This window comes from Bos indicus x Bos taurus, chromosome 15 (assembly GCF_003369695.1).
Source record: "Bos indicus x Bos taurus breed Angus x Brahman F1 hybrid chromosome 15, Bos_hybrid_MaternalHap_v2.0, whole genome shotgun sequence".
NCBI classification, from domain to species: Eukaryota; Metazoa; Chordata; class Mammalia; order Artiodactyla; family Bovidae; genus Bos; species Bos indicus x Bos taurus.
Genome location: NC_040090.1, coordinates 19,511,169 through 19,533,245, shown reverse-complemented (window position 1 = coordinate 19,533,245; position 22,077 = coordinate 19,511,169). Strand labels below are relative to the sequence as shown.

Sequence of the window (22,077 nt, the reverse complement as noted above, 5' to 3'; positions counted from 1 at the left end):
TAACAATCTGTGGGAAGGAACTGTAAGACCATCCAAGTACCCTGGTCTTTCTCTGTTGAAATTTAGCAGCTATTGATACTTCTTGCTTGATTCTGTCATTTCAGTATGGTAGTTTCAGAAGGATGACTTTCCAGCTCCCACATTCTCTTCACATTTACTAGTTAGCATTCAAGATTCTGCAGTAAACGAGAGCCCTTTCTTCTCTCCATTTATTTATTATTGGTATGAACCCACAGATTCTTATTTTTCCCCCAACACTTTGTAACTCATTACTGTCCTTCATGATTTTCGTAATCAAATTGCCCCAGATTTGGCCACTGATAGCCCCTTCAAGCTGGCTTCTTTGTCCTCGTGACATGCCTACATTTTTAAAAGCACTTCCTTATTTTCTAGTGTAATAAGATGTTCCAGGCCCATTTTGTACCTCCCTTGTACCCTTCCTCTGTCCCTCAGAGATTCCTGGGTTTGGATTTTGATTTGCCATGCAGACTCAAAACTGTGGAAAACCCCATCTACCTGTTTATTTACTCACTGGTCCAGCCCCTCTCCAGCCAAAGGTGACCATAATCACCACCACCATGAAAACTCTGGGTTCATTTGACTGCCTGCTCTACAAGGTCGAGGTCTCTGAGTCTTTGGTCTTGTCTGTGTCACCTCCTTGCTGGTTCAGGGACATTTAAAATGCCCCCAATAGCCACGCATGGGCCAACTGAATTGTTCCTTTACTTGTGTTTCCATAACATTTTTTACATACCTTTATTATGGTGTTAATCTGGTATCGTTGTACTTTGGTTACATTCCTGGCTAGACTGAAGTCAAATATTTTCAAGTGACCTGGGGAGGAAGGTATTTATTTTCCCTAAACTGCAGATGGGAAACCTGAGGTTCAGGGAGGTGAGCCTAAGAGAAGCAGCAGGGCACAGGTTGAGGTCTTGATTACAGCCAACTTCTGCCTGTATTCGCTGTAGGACCTTAAGCAGGTGACGAAGCCTGTCTGTACTTCAGTTTCCCTGGAATCAATGTGGATGACAATGAACAGAAACTGCCACGTGGGGCTGTTTTATGGTGTGAAGGAGTTAATACTTGTCCAGCCTCTAGAATAGTGCCTGGCACATGGTAGCTAGCTAAGTCACTTCAGTCGTGTCCGACTCTGTGCGACCCCATAGACGGCAGCCCACCAGGCTCCCCTGTCCCTGGGATTCTCCAGGCAAGAACACTGGAGTGGGTTGCCATTTCCTTCTCCAATGCATGAAAATGAAAAGTGAAAGTGAAATCGCTCAGTCGTGTCCGACTCGTAGCGACCCCATAGACGGCAGCCCACCAGGCTCCCCTGTCCCTGGGATTCTCCAGGCAAGAACGCTGGAGTGGGTTGCCATTTCCTTCTCCAATGCATGAAAGTGAAAAGTGAAAGTGAAATCGCTCAGTCGTGTCCGACTCGTAGCGACCCCAGACTCGTAGGACTGCAGCCTACCAGGCTCCTCCGTCCATGGGATTTTCCAGGCAGGAGTACTGGAGTGGGGTGCCATTGCCTTCTCTGGCACATAGTAAGTGATGGGTAAATGTTTGTTAAGTGATTAAGTGATGTCATTGCAATTCAAATCCCAGTCTTATGATGATAAAGCTCCTAGCCACTGCTCTGTTGTAACTTTGTAGGATTAAGATTCCCTGAGAAGCAGTGATTCTATTTTTGTTTCTGCTTAGTGGCTAAGTCATGTCCAACTCTTTACGACCGCATGGACTGTAGCCCGCCAGGCTCCTCTGTCAATGAGATCTCCTAGGCAAGAATACTGGAGTGGGTTGCCATTTCCTTCTCCAGGGGGTCTTCGTGACCCAGGGATTGAACCTTGGTCTGTTGCATTGCAGGTAGATGCTTAACTACTGAGTCACCTGGGAAGCCCAGTGACTCCAGACAGTAGTTCGATTAGAGACAGCAATAAAAGGAGGCTGGTTTGGGATATAAAACATGAATAAGACAAGAGGAAGTGAAATATCCCAGCTAACTGCTGAATTAAGTCATGGACTGCGGAAGGGTGCAGGTACCTTGTCCTGACTCTGGGTCTTGGGGCGCTGGCTGCACAGCCAAGGACGGACCACCAGGTAAATTCTGGGAGTTGGTCCCTCTCTTTACACGTCCTTGTCTCAAGTCAGTTGTGGGTTAGACATTTGACCCCCTGGAGTGACATCACAGAGACTGTCTATGCATTCACAATTCTGCAAGATGGTGCTATAGACAATCAGAAAAGTTAATTATTACTTTACTGAAGATGGGAAAGGCATTAGCTGAGTTCTTGACTCTTATGTGTGTTGTACTACTGTGGGGGTTAAGAATAAAATTTACATTTCTAAAGCAAGAATCATTTTTATTCTTACCTAATAGTTTACATAACTAAAATCTATTATTATTATTAATAATGTCGATATGGTTGAAAATGGTGGATTACATTGTGATTGTTCTGGCAGATGACAACTGCTAGCTGAGTTACAAAATTATGTAAAAGTTTTCAGTTTAGAGACCAGGGGTAGACAGTGTTTGTCTACATGTGGAAAGGTTACTCAGGGATTAACCATTGTGTCAAATATTAGCTATTAACAATTTAGAGCAGATGCTTTACTAAACTGGGAGATGTTGGAGAACATTCTCAAGCTTGAGCATGAGTCAGGAGCATTTTTAGGGCTTGTTAAAACAAAGATTGTTGAATCCCATCCCCAGCATTTCCAACACATTTTGTCTGGGATGGAGCCCATGAATCTTCACTTTTAATAAGTTCTCAAGTGACTCTGATATTGCTGGTTCTGGGGCCACAATCGGAGAACCACTTCCCTCTGCTGATTTAGAACAAACATCCCCTCACTGGCAGTCCTTTCCACCACCTGAGTTGAAACTCAGTATAACTAGATTTGATTTAAATAGGCCACCCTCAGCAGTCAAATTTCCCAACCACTTTTAGTATTTTACAGACCAAGGGAGCCATCACTTATTTCTCCAGTAGAAAAACAAACAAAACCCAAACAAACCTTAAAGTTTTTAAAGGAATATCATGGTTACTTAACTGTAGTATTAGATGCATGATTCTGATGTCTTGATAATTAAACACATTAAGACTTCGTGATACTTGCCAATATTTTTACGTAACAATTGAAATGCACCTGTTAGTCGGTCATTGGGACATTCTTCAACTAGAGACCTGAGAGGTGGTGACCAGCAGGTGGCGCTCTGAGTCAGTTCACGGTGGCCTGGATGCCGTGAAAGGCAAACACGCAGACGAGGTGCCTGCTTTAAATCCTCAAAGTAAGGTTCTTTTAACCACTTGTCATAAAACACCCTGAGACACACGTCTTGGAAAATCGAAGTGTCAAGCTCAGCATCTTTGCCACATTTCAAACTAGGTAATTACCTTCTCTCCCAAAGGGAATCTGCTTTATGTATTTGTGTCCTTTCTAGGTTACAGGTTTCCCAAAGGCAAAGATCTTGCCTTCCATTCACTGCATACAATGCTGAAGTGAAATGCTTGTTTTACAATAACAATCTAATTATTCTACGTCCCTCTGAGCTACATGATGACCTGTTACATACTAATTGCTAGTAATATAGAAATGTGCCTGCCTCCTATAAACCCCACACATAAACCTAAGTTTTATTTGACCTAAAGGTAAATTGCTTATTTACTTCTCCTTTTTCATATAAAGTCATTTTTCTGCCATTCCAAATTATAAGTCATTGCCAAATACACAACACTGCATTTTAGTCAGTCATTTTTATTTTCCGCAGAGTTTTTTTTCAAACTACACACAACAAATACTTTGATATAATCTAAGATAATAAAATAGTTGAACAACTTTTTTTTTTTTTTTAGATTTACATTTGTATAGAAACAATCTGTGGAATTCCTCACTTCAAAACTAAGGTGTCTAAAAACAGTGATTCATCAGCATTGCTTTAAATAATTGTTTGGTTAAAAGTTGCAGTTTTCATTCTCAACTAAAATGTTGTCTCCATGCAGTGTCCCTTGGGTCCAAAGCTTAAGGCCTTGGGAAGGTGGCCAAGAAGAAGAGGATGGCCACTCTTTATCTCTGTCCTTCTCTCGTGTGGAGGACAGTGGCTGGAACAGGGTTGTCATAAAAACCAGGAAGAAAACAAATCAATTGCACATCTCTAGTTTTCAAGGGTCAAAGACATAACAAGTCTGGGCAGAATATGTCCCTATCTGTAGATGGAAGTCCCATCATGACGGCACCGCAGTCCCCGACTTTCCTTGGCTAATCATGTCAGTTATTACCAGAGGCTGTGGCCACTGTCCCTAAGTTCTCCCCCAAGGCCAGTCATTTTGTGACATTTAAGTTCTGCCCCTTGCATCATGTCACTTGGGTGCTATGTCTTGGTTCTTGGTGCCCAGTTAGAATCTACCATCCCCTAAGAAATGCCTCAGCCCACCCTCAAATCCCCAGAATGCCCGAGAGCGTAAGACCCCACAGAGACAGGGACTTTTCAGTGAATCTCCACCCCGAGAGGCTGGGGCCCCTGGCCTATATCATCCCATTGATCTTAGTCCACTCGTAGATGTCCTGTTCACACACGATGTCGGAGTTGATGAGGAGGTATCTGTCACCCACGCAGAAATGCTTCTGACAGGCGGCACATTTGAAACATTCCAGGTGATACACTTTGTCCTTCACCCGCATCGTCATCTCGTAGGCACGGATCCGCTTGTCACAGGATGCACAGAGACCATCTTGGCCGAAAAGCCTGGGGGGAAGAAAGAGAGAGAAGCTAAAAAGGCAGGTGCAGAGGTAAGACTGGAAGAAACAGCCTGAGGACGGGTTCCATGATGTAGGTTGGATTTCCAAGATGTCGCGAAGCAAGGAAGAGTTGGGTCCAGACAGACGGCCAACTAATTCATCCACCTCTCCACAACTGACTATGACTAATTCATAGTCTTTCCTAGAAGGAAGAGGGTCCTCTGACATGAAACCATGCCTGGGGCATTTGTGTTTGGCATAACTCGTTCTTCTTCCGAGCTCTCTCCTTGCTTCTAGGATGCCCTAGGACCTGCCTCTGTGAAAAGAGTCTTAACTGAAGTGATTTAAGAGGTTAGCTGTGTGTAAACTGATATAGCCATGATGAAGAAGAGTATGGAGATACCTTAAAAAACTAGGAATAAAACTACCATATGACCCAGCAAGCCCCCTACTGGGTATATACCCTGAGAAAAGCACAATTCAAAAAGGCACATGTACCCCACTGTTCATGGTAGCACTATTTACAATGGCCAGGAATTGGAAGCAACCTAGATGTCCACTGACAGATGAATGGATAGAGAAGTTGTGGCACACACACACACACACACACACACACACACACACACACACACACAGGAATATTACTCAGCCATAAAAGGAAGGAATTTGAGTCAGTTGTGGTGAGGTGGATGAAGCTAGAGCCTGTTATACAAAGTGAAGTAAATCAGACAGGGGAAAACAAATGTCATATATTAACACGTATATATGGAACCTAGAAAAGTAGGACTGATGAACCTGTTTACAGGGGAGGAATGGAGACACAGATGTAGAGAATGGACACAGCAGAGGAAGGAGAAGGTGGGATGAATTGAGAAAGTAGCATTGACATATACACACTGCCATGGGCAAGATAGATAGCTGGGCGGAAGCTGCTCTGTAACACAGGGAGCCCAGCCTGTGCTTTGCGACAACCTAGAGGGTAAATCAGGGCAGGGGACATATATATATCATGTATAGTTTTACATACATAATTATGACTTACTCATGTTGTACGGCAGAAACAAACACAACATTGTAAAATAATTTTCCTCCAATTAAAAAAAAAAAAGGTTAGGCATGGATTGTGTGTTTCCTCCCAAGGGAACTTTTATTTTAGAAGGGGAGCAGGAGTAAAGCCCAGGGGCCTTCTTGAGAGGAATGCAATGAAATGGGCCTCTTTCTGAGGCTCCCTCCCACACACTATCACATCAAGGGCTCTAATTCCACCCCCAGGGAGGGCTGGTCATTGACTTCTCCAGAGCCACACAGGCCATTGCACACAACAGCTTCTGGGAGATGGAGGGAGCTCAACAGTGAACAGTCCCTCAGCCACCCGGGGGACGAGCAGTATCTCTCCATATTGAATGGAAGATCCTAATTCAAGATCCTCGCTGGCCCAATGGCATAAGTCTCTGAAAATCTTCTCTTCTGTCATCAAAATCAAGACCCTCCCAAGTCTCAGTTGACTGGTCACTTATTTTAAGCAATATGCGGTGTCAAAGCAGGAGATGCACTATGGTGGAGCCTACCGCATGCTGAGTTGCTTCAGTCCTGTCCGACTGTGCGACTCTATGGACTGTAGCCCTCCAGGCTCCTCTGCCCATGATTCTCCAGGCAAGAATACTAGAGTGGGTTGCCGTGGCCTCCTGCAGGGGATCTTCCCGACCCAGGGATCAAACCCGCGTCTCTTACATCTCCCGCATTGGCAGGCAGGTTCTTTACCACTTGTGCCACCTAGGGAGGCCGGAGCCTAGTGCAGTGGTTCTCACAGTGTAGTCCTGGGACCAACCGCATTGCATCCCCCGGGAACTTGCTAGAAGCGCACACTCAGGCCCTCCTGACTGAGACCTCTGTGGGTAGAGGCCCAACCGTCTGTCTGGTCCTGAATACGGCCAGGTGATGCTAATGCAGGCTGAAGTTTGAGAATCAGCCCGCACGAGTTGGATAACACAAGTGCTGGAATCAGAAGACTCCGATTCAGGCAGGACCGGCCCTGAGTACCTAAGTGACCCTGTTGAGACCTCTGTTGACTGTGAACTTGTGGAATGACGGTCATCACAGCATCAACCTCACCCGGCTGTTGGAGGATGGAATGCAACAAGTCAAAGCTCCAGTGCTCAAGGGTGAAGCCAACGCTGGCTGGGTTTTAACACATTTTGGGGGTATTCCCAAAGGGGCCAGTCTTGCTGCCTGATTACATGGCATGTCAGCAGGTCTTTTCCATGGGAAACCTTCAGGGAAGTTTTAGGTAAATGGTTGTTCCTCTCAGAAGTTCTTAGGAACTTCAGCGTAGCAGCGAATCAACTGGTAGGCTCTGAGAGGATGTAGAGGCGATGAGAGCAGTTGACAAATTTAGAGCAGAATGAATGGAACCAGGAAGACATGGTCTGTGGGTAGAGAGCTCGCAGGTACAGACAGGCTGGCTAGTTTCCCTCCAAATCCCACTCTCCATGCGAAGATCTCCGAGTGTTTTCAAGGCCCCACCTGGGTGCAAACTCATTACTGGGGGAAGAACACTTCATCCCAAGATGGCAGATGGTGGAACTGTCGGGAACTGCCACCTTGGAGGTCATGGAGTGGAAAGACAGTTCTGATTTCCTGATTGTTCAGTCAGAGGAGTTTGGGCCTGAGTGAGAATAAACGACTCACAAAACAGCATGCGTGGAAAGCAGCCAACCGCCTGGAGTGTGTGGCCCTTACGGAAGGGGAGCGTTTATTAAAGGGAAATCAGGGGGTAAATTACACACACGTCAGGCAGTTGATGACGGGAAGCATGAAGGACTAATATCTGGGAGACACCTTCAGATCCCAACATCACCTCCAATCAGCCAGTTCTCCTGGAGCCAGGGACATCCTCTGCCTTGGCTTCCGTGTCTTAAGCTGTAAGACAAGAGAACTGAAAGGGAAGGAAGGCCTCTACAGCCCCTTCCAGCTCTGGTGTGCTGAGACTTCACTAAGTGAAAATAAGCTAGGACTTGACATCTAACTTGCACATTCACCTCTGGCACCAAGAATTGGTAACTTAGGCTGGCTATCCCAGAAACTGACCCAGAGGCCAGGATTTATTAAGGATGTGTCATCAGGGAAAACAGGTACAGTGGCGAGGGAAACCAGACAGAAGATGGAAGGCAGGCCAAGTTGCAGTCTTGGGCCAAGTCCCCCAGAAGGGAGCTTTGGCCTGAATGCACGGGGACTCTGGGGTGTAAGTTATGTCTCCAAGCGGCCTTGGCTCCAGGCAAGATTACTAGACTTCTGTCTCTGGCAGTGCCAGCCACTGGGCAAGGTCTGCTGGGCATTGGGTGGGTGGGTGGGGGTACTGGGCAGGCTTCTGGCTTTAACAGAAAGGTGCTGTTGAAGGTAAAACAATAGGGGGTAGGGGCTGCACTGAGCACAAAAATCGTAAAAAGGGATCTGAGGGGATCTGGACTTGGTACTGACATTAACAGCTACTGTTAAGTTCCCAAGAAAACAACATAAATAGCACAGGGTTTATTTGGGTTCAGGCTTCCCTGGTGGCTTAGATGGTAAAGAATCTGCCTGTAATGCAGGAGACGTGGGTTCAATCCCTGGGTCAGGAGGATCCCCTAGAGAAGGGGATGGCTACCCTCTCCAGTATTCTTGCCTGGAGAATTCCATGGACAGAGGAGACTGGTGGGCTGCAGTCTATGGGGTCGCAGAGAGTCGGACACAACTTAGCAATTAAGAGTTTATTTAGGTTCTGCATGGGGATCTCCTGATTTTGTGAGGCTAAATGTCTGAAAAAGACTTTAACGGGCCAGGCAGCAACTGGAAACCCTGGAGAGAAGCTCTCCTGGGGTGACGGTGGGGGGTGGGGGGACGGGGGCAAGGACTGAACACCATCCCAGCACACATATCCTCACTCCTCCAACTTGCCTTTTGCAAAGGCGCTGTCAGCTATGTGAAGAATGCAAGCAAACAAGTCCATGGCTGAAGGGCCATGCCTGCAGCAAGAAACGATTTTTCTCCTCTGTCAAGAGGTGTCATGTCTGAAGCTTCCACCTGCCCATTTTAATAACAATAATATAAATATGAAAGGATGGCTGGAAACGCCTGCACTAACACAGAGTTAATTAACATGTTGCCTAGGAATGTAGCAAGGAAAAGAATTATTTCATGTCACCAAGACACAAGTTAATTAACACTGGGTCTCCCAGACTATTTTTTTTTTCTATCCTTTTTAAAAATGCAAGAGATTAACAAGCCCAGGCAGCACGGAGTTTTCTTCTTGAATGTTATATAAAACCTCAGAGATAGGGAGAAACCTGGGCTCTTTTGACCTTACTCTATCTGTACTTCATTTAATAAGATTCAAATGATTTGACAGGGATGTAGTCAGGGGGCCCAGTGGGAATCATTTACCCGTCTGCTTTTCCACACTGATTTGGCAAACTAGTAGGGAGGAGAATCAGGTCTCTATTTACCCCAGTTCTATGTTCTTGTTCCTTAATAATAATAATAATAATAAATGGTGAAAATTAAAATCATGATCCTTGGAAACTTCTTTTCTCTGAACCACCAAATCTGCAAGGACTTTAATCAGGAAATTTAGGGGGGAGAAAAAGCTTATTCTGTCAGTCTCTGGGTAAACAGATAAGCTTGCTTCACCATGGAATTGCCTGCAGTTTTTTTTTTTTTTTTTTTTTTTTTAATGTAAAATGCTCTGAGGGCAGGTTTGGGAGAAAGAGCTGGCCTGGCAGCCAAGGGCACTGGAGTCTAAACAAGCTTCCCTGGGTTGGGTGGTCCTAATGTATTAAGGCTGCATGCTCCACAGACCCTGTACCCCGCGAAGATGGCAAAAAAAACTGACAGCTGCACAGTCGAGCAGGTTTGACAGCAGAGGGCATGGAGTTACCTCTGCCGCAGCTAATATGGAACTGGAAATTTCATATGAAACTAGAACATTCCAGGCAAAGGCACTCGTTTGAGAATCGGAAAATTCACATAGCCAAATGTATGACCCAGAGTATCCGAGATAGCTTCAGTGCCTGTCTCAGTGGGTGTTCTAGAGTTCCTCTTTTGCCTTTCCATTCTTCCATCACTTTGTTCATTAGGTCGGGAAAGACTCTAATGATAAACGTCATGAGGGTTACTGAAAGACAGCAGCTGACTGAAGCGACTTAGCAGCAGCAACATCTATTTGATACCCATGCACCATGCCAAGCACCTTACATGTACCACCTCATCTAATTCCCACCCCTTCCTGGAAGCAGGTACTGCTATTCTATAACCCCATTTTACAGATGAGGAAATTGAGGCTTAGGAAGGTTATGTAACTTGTCCAAGGTCACAGAGCTAGAAAGCAGTGATGCCAGGGCTCAAATCTACAGCTGACTTCAGGGCCTTCCTGCTGTGACCAAAACTGCTTGGTGTGCTGGGGTGAGATTGTACTTTCAATTTTTGTAAATTTATTTTTAATTGAAGCATAATTACAATATTGTGTGGGGTTCTGCCATACATCAATATGGATCAGCCATAGGCATACATATGTCCCCTTCCTCTTGAGCCTCCCTCCAACCTCCCACCCCATCCCACCCCTCTACGTTGTCTCAGAGCCCCAGATTGAGTTCCCTGAGTCATACAGCAAGTTCCCAATGGCTATCTATTTATAAACATTAGTGTATATGTTTCCATGCTACTCTTTTTAAATTTCTCATCACATTATATTGAGATCTTACAAAAGAATACTTATAACCTATGCATATGTTTTTGAAGCATCAAATGAGCTGCTAGGAATCCACCCTCAAACTTACAAGCTTCAAAACTCTCAGTTCCCTTGGCATACCCTGTGCCTTCCTTCACCACCCTCTCCCTTTGTCTGACCCCCAGAGGGAACCATTATTCTGAATTTTGTGCTCATCACTCTCTTGCCTTTAAAATATGAGAATTGGACCACACAGGCATGTGTCCCCGAGAACATGCTTCCCTAACAGGAGGAAAGGCCAACTGCTCCCCTGCACAGGGCAGCTGAGACCAACGTGATCTCACTGGCCCAGGAGGCAGGCGCCAGAGAGACAGAGCCAGGGCCCCAGGAGGGCGGGGAGGACGCACCTGAGATAGTCTCGGCGGCAGAGCTTCCGGCCCAGCTTGTAGTAGAGGCGCCGGCCCACCTCGCCCAGCCGGCACCCGCAGAGGTCACAGCTGAGGCAGTCCTCGTGCCAGTACTGGTCGATGGCCTTCAGGAAGTAGCGGTCCCCGATGTTCTGCTGGCAGCCTCCGCATGTCAGCAGGGACGGGGGCATCTGCAGCACCTCGTCCACCGGCTCCCTGGAAGGAACGCCGCACATTAGGGATGGCCTCACCTCGGGGAGACGCTGCGCCCACAGAGAACCTCACTCAACTGTCTGGTGACATCGGAGAAAGGAGGGGAGAGCAAACACCTAGGGCAGACGACGGCAGAGAGGCCCCGCCAGCCTTGGGTTAGGACGGGAAAGGGCTAGCCCCTACGTTCTAGATCCTGGAAGAAGCAAGGGCAGGGCACCAAGAGGCACTCAGGCAAAGGGCACTGCAACCCCCCCAGCTACAGCCCAGCCCCCTCCCAGACCTGTGGTCTCTCTTCTTCTTGATCCCCCCTCCCCTCCTACTCTACCTCCACACCTCATCTCCTTCCTCCCCCCATATCCCGGAGCCAAGGGCACTGCCCAACCCGAGGAGACACCAGGACTCTAAGAGCTGCTTGTGGCCAGAACAGTGACTAGCGGGTTAAACATTTTCAAATTCCCTTTTGAATCTCTGCGCCACCTGGACTCCATCCCTTTCCAACTGCACGAATGTAAAGATGAGGATGAAAGGGTCCCCAAATTATTTTAGGTTACTTTCTCTTTCCCAAATAAAAATACCATCAAGATATAATAGAAATTCTCATTATTTTTAACAGAAACTCCACATCCTATCCTTCTTATGGAATGAGTCCTTGAGGAAAAATCTCAAGGTGTTGATTAAAGCCACTGTTATATTTATAAAGGAGATCAAACAGACCTTTTTGTACATGAACACTTTTACAGCAGCAAAACTGATTCGCATGAAGTTGATTTAGGAAAGAAAATGGGGAGGGGGCAATAGTTCTTTTCGGGAGAGAGTGTGGAAGGCAATTAAACACTGAAATCTCCTCCAGGCAATTGTTAAGAGTGAGCCTGTGACATGCGTTCTTTTATTACAAAATCATACAGTGTCTCCAGTTCACTTAACTGGAATCTGAATCCTTTTGTTTTACATTTTAAAAGAAATAACCTTACTTGCCAGAAGAAGATAAAAAAAATAGAGTGCGAGAAATGATTCCTGCACCAGATGGGACATAGGAAAAACTGAATACCTGTTGATCTGTAGCAATTAATAAATGCTCTCTTGAACTTCACTCAAACACAAATCTATTTTTCAAAAATCTATTACTTTTGGAAAAATGGACCTGCTGCCAACTGTGAAATTCCCAAAGGGAATTTCCCCTTAGTACCTTGAGGATATAAATCTGTGTCTCCTATTTCCAGCTGATGCTGGCTTACTTGGTGACCTTGCATCCTGACTGGCCTGTGCCCACAGCATTTAAGGGCCTTTATACTTAGGAAGGATGAGGCTCAGGGAATCAGTGTTGATAACACACTCTGACACCTTCAGAGAACTCTGTCTTTAAAGTACACACTTCCCTGTGAATATTCAGGCATATTGAAACCGAGCCCACACTTTGTAGAATGGGTATGAGGGTCCTTTGTGAGATGATCTCCTTTTAGACCAGGGAAGTGTAAAACCCAAACTAATTATCTCCTAAAAACTCCAGACTTTAAATAGAGTTTTAAACATCCACTGAACCCTGACTTGTCTTTGTTTCCACAGGTTATGTATAAGGACTTCCACCCTCCCTCCTGAAAAATAAAACACCCAGCATTTTCCTGTGCCTCGGAATCACTTCTCTTCCCTTTTCACAGCCCGTGGCCTTACTTTAGGCTTTCAGAAACATTCATGGAACCTCAACACCACTGGATGCCCTGACGCAGATCCTGCCAACCAACTGTGAAAGAAGAGAATTTGCACTTAGCTGGTGCAAAACTGCCTGGAATTGAAATGAACTGCTCCTGTTACTCACAGGGAGGCAGTAGGGGCCACCGACGGCACAGTAGAAGAGATCTGTGTGTGTGTGAATTCTGGCTGGCTTTCTGTCTAAATGTTTCATTTGCATAGGCCTAGTCAAGTTTCTGGGTGTAATGTGGAGTTGCTGATCAGACTGACCTCAGTCACACTGACCCAAGTATGTACACATTGAAGCATCTGGTAGGGTAGTGGTCCACAGGAGAAATGTTAAGCCAAAAAGCTACTGTCTGTGATGGCCTAAGATGAGATAGGAAAGGACTGGATAAGATATTGGCTCTATCTTTCTATAATTAAAGATAATATCACATTATCTTTGGTGGATGTTCCAAGCCAATAACTGTGGGACTCAGCCTCTAATTAATATTTTACATTCTCCTAGAGCCTATCTGAACATTACACCTCAATACACTTTGGCCTGGATTTCCGGGATAATTTCTCAACAGTTTCCAAGGAAGATATGGGGAAAAAATGCTCTGCAATAATTTCTCAGCTAGCTGGTCCATCTCCAATTAGAGCCTATCTTCACTGGGCAAAAAATAAAGCAAAGGATAGAGAAGAGCACCCTACTGAGCATCCTTCCGCAGATGCCTGCTGTGTTATGAGGTGAAGATGTTTCAATTTTCCAGTCTCTTTGTGAAAAAGCACAAACTTTGAAAGGAGCAAACTTCCTTCAGGGAATTGAAACCTCCAGATTTATCTTCTAATAAAAAGATTAGTGACTAAGTTCTGTTGCTCGAAAAAGCATTAGGCACCTTTCAAAGGTAATTCATCCAAATCACTCTTTTATTGTATTACTATCATCTTGCCCAGGCTCTGAAAACTCAGGGCTAAGTGGTAATTCTAGGTTTGTAAAAAAAAAAAAAAAAAAAGTGAGCAAAGCACCCTTCCCAGAGTTTTCCTAAATAAATACTTAAAAAAAAAAAAAAAGCAATGTTATTTTTTTTCCCTGAGAATTTAAGGAAGCTGGGTTTTTGTTAGAACAAACCTGACTCCTTGTAGATCTGGCTTCTGAACCTTCAAGTTTGAATAGTGATGTTTATATTCTCACTGGATCATGGTTACTTCCTGTGTTTTATGAGAACACGCTGAGCTTTTATGCTGGTAACTGAGGGTAAAACCCAGGTATATAAACACCATAGGAGGCTGAAATTGGGAGGAGGTATTTCAATCAGGAAAGCACAATTCTTTTAAAGCAGGAAAACAAAACAAAACAAAACAAATGCCTCTTAAAAGCACAAATGGACAAGTCATTAACCAGCTCCTTTGGTCTGTGTAACAAATCCCTTCAAAGGATTTAGATGGGGACTTCAAAGGCATAAAAATTCTCAAAACCAGACAGCTAATGAATCTTAAAAGGGCATTTGCGCTGAGGGGAAAATGACATCTTAAACATCCCTTTCTCTCCATGTTAACACTGAGCAGTGGGCTGAAGGTAAAGATTGGGAAGAGGGGGATACTTCAAGCCAGTCGGGGCTCAGAAAACAAATGCGGTTCATTTAGAGCTCTGGTTCCCAGACCCCAAACCCTTTGAGATTGTGACAAAAGCCGTAAGACTCCGCTCTCTGGAAAAATTCACCTAATACCCAAAATGGTGCACTAACTTTGGAGGTTCAAAGGTACCCATCGGTGGACTCTGAAGGGAGAGGCGTGTCCGCGTATCCAAACTAACTCCCGTGTTGTTCGGCTGCTCTAAAGTCTCTGGAGGCCTGAGTGAGCTCCGAGGTGAACTCTCGCACCTCCTCACCCGCGGGTCCCCGGCGCCGTGGGCAACCGCTCCACCTGCGGGCCCGGAAGGGGACCGTCGGGTACCTGGGGTGGGGGGCTTCACTTGTAGTGTCCCCCTTTCCTGGACCAAACGGACAAAGAGAAGGAACGAGAGGGAAGAAGGGAGCAGAATCGAGTCCTGAAGGCTCTGGGGACTGCACCGGCGCGCCTCTAACCTCCCCCTGTGCATGCTCCTGTGCAAACTTTCTGGCCCGAAGTGGCTTTAGGGAGCGTCCCAGGGAGCCGCGAGGGGCCCGCTGAGGCGCCGGGCCGACCCCTCTTCCTGCCGCCCGCCACCCAGCCCCTCTCCCAGTGTCCCTGGAGTCACCCAAGAGGATGCGGGAGCCCGGCGCACGGCAGAGGGAACCAAGGGCACGCCGCGGGCGCGCACCTGGAGCCTTCTAGCCGGCCGCCCGCCCCACCCCGCCGCCCCGGGTCGCGAGGCCGTGGACCCTCGGTGGCAGGGGCGTCGCACTTACTCAGATGGGTCCAGGCTCTTCCTCTCGATGGCCGAGGACATTGGGGAGGGAGGTGGCGTGCCAGGCGGCGGGGGCGCTCCCTTTGTGGCGCGGGGCTGGCCGGCTGCCGGGGCTCGGACCCCCTCGGGTGCTCGGGCGCCGCCGCCGCCGCCGCCGCTCCTGCGCCTCTTCTTGCTCCGGCGCTCTGGCGGCGAGCTCGCCCCTCCGCGCTCAAGGACAGTCACCGCGCTCCCTTCAAACGCCAAAGAGAGAGAGCGAATCACCGGGCTGCCGGCGCGCCGCGGCCGAGGAGGGGACCGGGGCGCGCAGCCTGGCCCCGGGCGGCTGCAGCTGCTACTGCTGCTCAGGACTTAACCTTCCATCCCGGTCCCGCCGCCACCGCCGCCACCGCCGCCGCCGCCGCCGCCGGGTCTGGCTCGGCTCGAGCGCTGTCGCCGGCTCCGCGCCGCCCGCGGGGATGGTGCGCGCCCGCCCGGCCGCCCCGCGCCCCTCGCACCTTCAGCCGGCGTTGCGGCGCGCAGCTCGCCGCCGAGGGCAGGGAGGGGGCGGCGGCCTGGGGGCGGGGAGGGGACACCGCGCCTCTCTCCCCCGGCTCCCTCCTCTCTTGGGAAGGTCTATTTTCGCTCAGCTTCCCTCTGTCTCTGGTTTCATTTCCTTTTTCCTGATCACGATTCAAATACAATAGAAGGAAATCACATTTAAAGAGACAGCTGCCCGGTCCGCCCCCCCCCCCCCCACATCTTTTTTCTTCCCTTTTTTTTTTAAACGGGGCTCCTGGGGATTAGCGATACAAACAGCGGCAGCCGCAGCAAGACTGAGTTGGCTTCTTAAAGGGGCCCAGCGTCGGGGACAGGGAGACTCGCTCAGAGAACACCTCTCCTTGGAGAGGCGGCTGGGTTGCCTGTAAAGCATTCTTTAGGGCTTTCCCTCTTCGGCGTTCCCCTTTTGGTTAACTAAGATTGAAAGTGACCAGCGGGCCGCTCAAGGAAGAAAGAAAAAACGAAAATGTGAAATAAACACATACAGAGATGTACGCGTTCCAAGTGGCTTTCGCGCGCGTCCGGGGTTGGAGGTCCCAGGTCCGCGGTCAGGGAACGCGGAGATGCCCCCAAGACAGCGCGGCTCTGCTGGCTGAGGACTTATGACTGCGTCCGCGCTCCAAAAAGACGACGGGAGCTGTGCGAGCAGGGACCGCACGGGCTGGGTACGCCTGAGCAGTACCAGGGGCAGCTAATCCCGAGGGAGGGTGTTTGGGAGGGACCAAGCTGGTCTGAGTCTCCTCTCCATCTGCTGGCGGCAGAATTCCCTCCCTCAGCATCTTTAAAAATCGGACCCCTGCGGTTAAACTGGCCCCTCCTGTAAAGGGCCAATAGCACTCTTCACAGAGAAAAGTGCCTCTCCAATGATGGAAAGCAACGCTTAGAGACTATTTTGCCCTGGGTCAGGAAAAGAGAGAGAAAGCAGACTTGTTTAGTTCAGGTTTCCCCTCTAATCTCAAGGGCAAATTCCAAGAAGCGAAGGGAATGTAGAAGGGGAGAGGAGGAAGCTAATAGTCTTCTCTTCAATAGAGCAAAGCTTTAGGTCCCTTGGGCCTCATCAGAGTTCCCTGAAAATAATTGCATTCAGAAATTATTACTAAAGGCCTACTTGTGCATGCCACAAGTCTTGTAAAGAAGAAGCTACCAGTATTCTCAGGATCCATGGTTTTACAGGAGCAGTCTAGATCATGGTCATGGACACTGTATTCCCGTTTTAAAGATGGCACTGAAGAGTCTGGATGAGTTCACCCCGGAAGGTGGTGGTTGAAGTCAGAAGTACATCCCTGTAGGCTTCGTTTTCCTTGTTTAAAGCTGATTCTAACTTCTCACATGCATACCTAGAATTTACCATTGTCTGCATGCTCTTGTCCTTTTCTTATGTCCATGTCCAAAGCTTAGGTCCCTATGGGTATAATAAAAATCTCTCCCTGTTTCCTCCACCGTCTCCTATGTGTGTGTGTGTGTGTGTCAAAGGAAGTCTTAAGAGTAGCTGTGGGTCCAACTCAAGCCTTTCAATCTAAAAAGAACTTCTCCTGCTCAGGCCCTTGTTTTTAATTAAAAAAGGAAAGATGTCTAGCATTTTTAAGTCAGTCTAAATTATGTGATAAACATATAACCCACCACTCTACAATAAAAAATGGAAATAAACAAATAGGCTTTGATGAACAATTCACCTGCTTACAACCAATCAGTGTGGTGGTGAAACGCTAAGACTTGGGCATTGGACTGCATGCGTTTGATTTAGGCTCTTACTTATCAGCTAGTGGAGCCTATCTAGGAAAGTCACTTAATCTGAAGAGGCAGTATTGGGTAGTGGCTGTGAAGTCAGACTGCCTTCATAACAACCCACACTTTCCTACCTGTGATCCTCGTGGAAGAGCAGGAATTTATAAACTCCCAGGATCCTTATATGTCAGTGAGGGTACCAGAGTCTATTGCATCAACTGTTGTAAGGATTAAATGAGTAAACGCATGCAGTGTGGCCCACAGACCTGTAATGAACTGGGGGTAATAATGGATATGAGATTACATGCATGCAAAGCATTTGGTGTATACTAAGCACTCATAAATGGTAACTTCTGTGTTGTAGGAAAAAATTGCCGGGAGAATTTAGAGAGTTTGAAATTAAATTCAAAGGTGAAATGGAGGTTAAAAATAAGAACTTCCCAATTTCTCATGTAGGTTTGAAAACCTGTCCCATTTTTAAAAAGCAAATAGAACAGTGTCCTTTCACTTCATCTCCTTGTGCTCGTATGTAAAACATATATGCATTTTCCAGTTTAATGTTCACTATCTTGATGACTACGTGATGTGTTTTCATCTGCTTGCTTTTATTAAATCTGATAAGTTGCTTCCTTCCTTGCTATATAGTTTTGCATGGAGCCTAAGTTAGTTGTTAAATTAAATATATCCTTGGGTTCCAGGAGGTAACCTCCAAACAGCCAACTTTGGGACATGAAGTTTCCTTTTAATAATATGCTTCTGTTTTGACCCAAATGTGTAAAGAAAGAGTGATTACTGATGACTTTGGGTCAGTTTCTTATCTTTCACCACTCTTTGGGGAGAACTTCCTTAGAGAAAGTGAATATTTGAAATGGTATCTTAAGATTTCAATTTCACACACAGTGGTTGTAAGAAATAACTGCCTGCCGGTGGGATTTCATTTCTATTCAACGGGCAATTAAATTGCTCAAATTTAAGTTTAACATTTAGAATCGAGTCTCAAAATGTGTTTTCATTATGAATAATTTTAAAGCAATCATGACCTTATTGTATCCTTCCATAGCAACCTTATGCCTTATGTAGAAGAGCGACTCAGTAACTAGGAGGCAATTCGAACATGTAAAATGGTCCTTGAGAGTTGAGGAAATCTGGACTTGATTCCTCCCCAGTGGGTTTGCAGTTTAATTCCTTTTACCCACCCCGACTCCTTGCAAATCTTACATACCTTAAAATTTAGAAAATTTTCAAGTTTTCCTTCCTGAATGTGAATGTCACAGGAAGACTGAATCAGTTGGCATGATGATTCTGACTCTAGGTGGATTACTTTCTTCCTGTTGGCATTTTCTATTCTTTTTGCTTATTACATCTACAATTGTTTTCTCAGGAAGAGCAGTTTCAAGTGACTAAGGCTACATTTCTTTGCTAAAGTGGACTTCTAGTAGAAAGGAAAATGCAAATGTCATTGGGAAGATGCCAAGAATGACAATTTACCTCTTCTATGTTGTTTTTTTTTTTTTTTTTTTTTTTTTTGCCACCTTTAGAAGCCAAGTTGCATCATATACCTGTTAGTTGTGACATTCATGTATAGGAACAAAAATAAAGATTTGTCTTACTATGGCTTCAGCTCCCATGGAAACTTCTTTAAACAACTCAGCTGTCATAGGAATCTGGTTTCCAAACTCATCTCAAAACATTTCAGGGCATGTTGATGGACATATTTTCAGCATGTTAGATCTATCAGTAACATTTGTGAAAAATAAACCAGTTTTCCTATATAGGAGAAAAAAGCCCCACAAATCTTTTTGAAAAATCTTTATCAACTGAGTTTAGGAGATGAGCATAGGTGTCAGAAGGCATAACTCAGCTGTTTACCAGCTGGGTGACTTGGGGGAAGTTATTTCACCTCTCTGAACCTCAGATTCTATATCTGTCAAATGGAGGCAACAGTAAACTCAGCAGGGTTGGGACTAGAGTAAGGTCACAGGGATATCTGCTTACTTCACAGGAGTTTTAAGAGGATTCAATAAGATCATGTGTATAAAAATGCTTTGCACAGTGATGTAAATGCTCAGAAATGATACCTGTTGTTATTACCCCATCTTTCAGAAGTCATCACTACTGTATCAGGAAGCAGCCATCTCCTAGCCAGTCAGGACATCCACCAAAGAATGCTGAGACTGGGGTGCTGTAGAAAAAGCTGAAGTGTACCTAAGACATAAGCTGGCTTCAGGCTTGGGAAGCCCCCACTTTCCAATCAGAAATTCAGGAATGTGACCATTTAGGTCCTAGGTACGCTGTTGACAGCTTCATCGCTTCCCTTCATCTGCTTCAGCCACATCCCTGATTGCATGTTTCTGATTTTCCCCTTTCCAGCAACTTCTAAATCACCTGTTAGGACTGAGATGAGAGACAAAGTCAAAGTGCTTAAGTAACTGCCCCCAAATGTCACAACTCTACAGCGAGGTCTTAAGCAGAGTTAAACTCATGGCATGTCTGAGTGGAAGGAGCCTCTGAAATGTGATTTCCCAGCTTGCTCCTTGGAGCAGTTTGAAGTGTTTCCCTAGTAGGCTCCACCCGTTCCTGCTCCAACCACAGCAGCTCTGCACCTATTGACATGTTGCTCAGCCTCTCTGGACTTCAGCTTCTGCATCTGTAAAGTGGGCATATTCAGGGTACCTATCTCACGGAGCCGCTATAACAATTCTGTGAAATGAGACATATTATATAAGGTACTCAGAAAGGAGACAGGCACAGAGTAAGCTTCTGCAGAAGATTCGGCTTATACAGAGAGATTCCAGCTTTAAAGTATTTGAACACCCATTGGTGATTCAGGGCCCCATTGATGGACAAGGCAAGTGAGACCTAGAGTCAACAGTTCCTTCTTCTGTCTCTGTCCCCTTCAAACCCTCCCCCACCTTCTCTCTTGGGTACCAGACCTTGAATTTATTTGCTGCTCTGAATTCAAGGGGGAGTCAGAGCTGGGCGAGCTGGTCAGAGCTGTCCTGATGCCCTTTGTTCATGAGATTCATATCCTCCCTTTAGTTTCTCAGACGCAGACCTGCCTGAGTGACACAGCACAGTGCCTGGGACGCTCCAACGGCACACCTGAAGTCCAGCTCCTTTCTGTGGCCTTGAAGGCCTTATCCTATCTGGCCCCTTCTCCTCTTTTTCATTACAACCCTTTCACTATGCTAGATCCACACTGATGTTTTCCCTAAACTTTAAAACAAACCAAGTCAACTCCTATTGGAGGGCTTTTGCACCTGTCCTTTCCTCTGCCTGAGATGCTCTTCCTCTAGAGCATCCTATGGCTCCCATGTATTTCATTCTGGTTCAAATGTTTATCCTCATAAGAGCCTTTTAAAATCCCATTTCTTATCATCCTCCATTCCCTTATCCCGCTTTATTTTTCTTCCTAGTATCATCATTACTTCTACTTTACTACATATGTGTTTGTAGTTTTTTATGGGTTTGGTTTTGACCTTTCTTCCCAGCTAGAATATAAACTCCATAAGAATATGACTTGTTTCCAATTGTGTCTTTAGGACCTAGAATGTGCCTAGCACACAGTAGGCTTTCAATAACTGTTCGTGGAATGAATAAATGACAGCCCCACTCCCTGTGGCCAAAATATGCCTGCACTATACTCTCCAGGTAAAAGTTGAGAGGGAACTTGAAGATCACTTGTTTTCCTAGAGCATTGCTATTGGGAGAAAATAAGGGCCCATATACCATTCAGAGTCAGACCCAGGAATTTGGTTTGGGAACCAGATCAAACTCTTGGCTCCTAGGAACACACAGATACAGGTGGTGTCAGTAACAAGGACCTGCTTTGAAGCTTGATTCTCCACTGCAGGTCCCCCATGCCCACAAGGAGACGTAGTTACAGTGGGCTAGTGCATAGAATGCAGTCAATTCTATGCGTAAAGGCACAGGCTTTGGATATAGATCGGCTTATGTTTTAGTCCTGGCTCTTTCAGCTCTGTGGTTTTAGGCAAATCATTTGATAGCTCTGAGCCTCAGTTCCGTCACGTGTAGAATGAGGATAATTATATCTTCATCACAGGGTTGGAGGAATAAAATGAGATCATGCATGTCAAATGCTTAGCACAGGGCTCAATGGATGGCAGCTATTATTAGAATTAATGAAGCTAAGAGAACCTCAGAGGAGGACAGGCGACCAGGGCAGGCCTTTCTTGACACGCAGGTGGATAACTGGAGTTATGTTACAATATAGGGCTCAGTCCAAGCAGGTGGGGTCAGCCTCCTTGCCTGGGGGACTCCTGCCTTATCTCACCAGCTCGGGCAACCCCCAACCCCCAGGGGGCAGGTGGGTTAGACTCACAGACAGTTGGCCCAGCTCCATATTCAGATAAGCAACAAAAAGAGATGGCATCAGGAGCCTTTCCTGGTCACTGGTTCTTCAGAGTTGGGGGTCTCTGGTCTGAGACATCTCACTCCAGACAGACCTTCCATTGGAGGAGGGGCTGGGCTGCTTCTGGGGAAGCAGTGTTTTCTGACATTCGTGTCTAGCTGAGGGCCCTGAGCCTGGCTGGGGAAGGGAGTCTGACCTTCCTGATGGCACTTGACTTCCTAAGCTCCAGACCTCAGGGGAAAGGAGTCTTGTATGTGATGCTCCTGGAAATATCTGTAGCTAAGGGAGATATCTTTCAGCCAAAACCAGGGAAAGAGCTGCT

At 46.4% G+C, this 22,077-nt stretch overlaps 1 protein-coding gene across 3 annotated transcripts in view; it reads right to left on the bottom strand.

The window, feature by feature from the left end:
• Positions 1 to 3,736: 3,736 nt before the first annotated feature.
• LMO2 (LIM domain only 2) overlaps positions 3,737 to 22,077 on the bottom strand; it is a 30,612-nt gene continuing 12,271 nt past the window's right edge. The window contains exons 1-4 of one of the 3 annotated variants that reach the window (XM_027562697.1): positions 16,144 to 16,389; positions 15,120 to 15,351; positions 10,846 to 11,061; positions 3,737 to 4,744 (exon numbers count right to left, since the gene is read on the bottom strand). In XM_027562697.1, coding sequence (XP_027418498.1) covers positions 4,525 to 4,744; positions 10,846 to 11,061; positions 15,120 to 15,160 — 477 coding nt within the window. In that variant the 5' untranslated portion in view covers positions 15,161 to 15,351; positions 16,144 to 16,389 and the 3' untranslated portion in view covers positions 3,737 to 4,524. Of the gene's footprint in view, positions 4,745 to 10,845; positions 11,062 to 15,119; positions 15,352 to 15,474; positions 15,603 to 16,143; positions 16,390 to 22,077 lie in introns of those variants that run through there. The other 2 variants (XM_027562695.1, XM_027562696.1) reach the window with 2 other exon arrangements.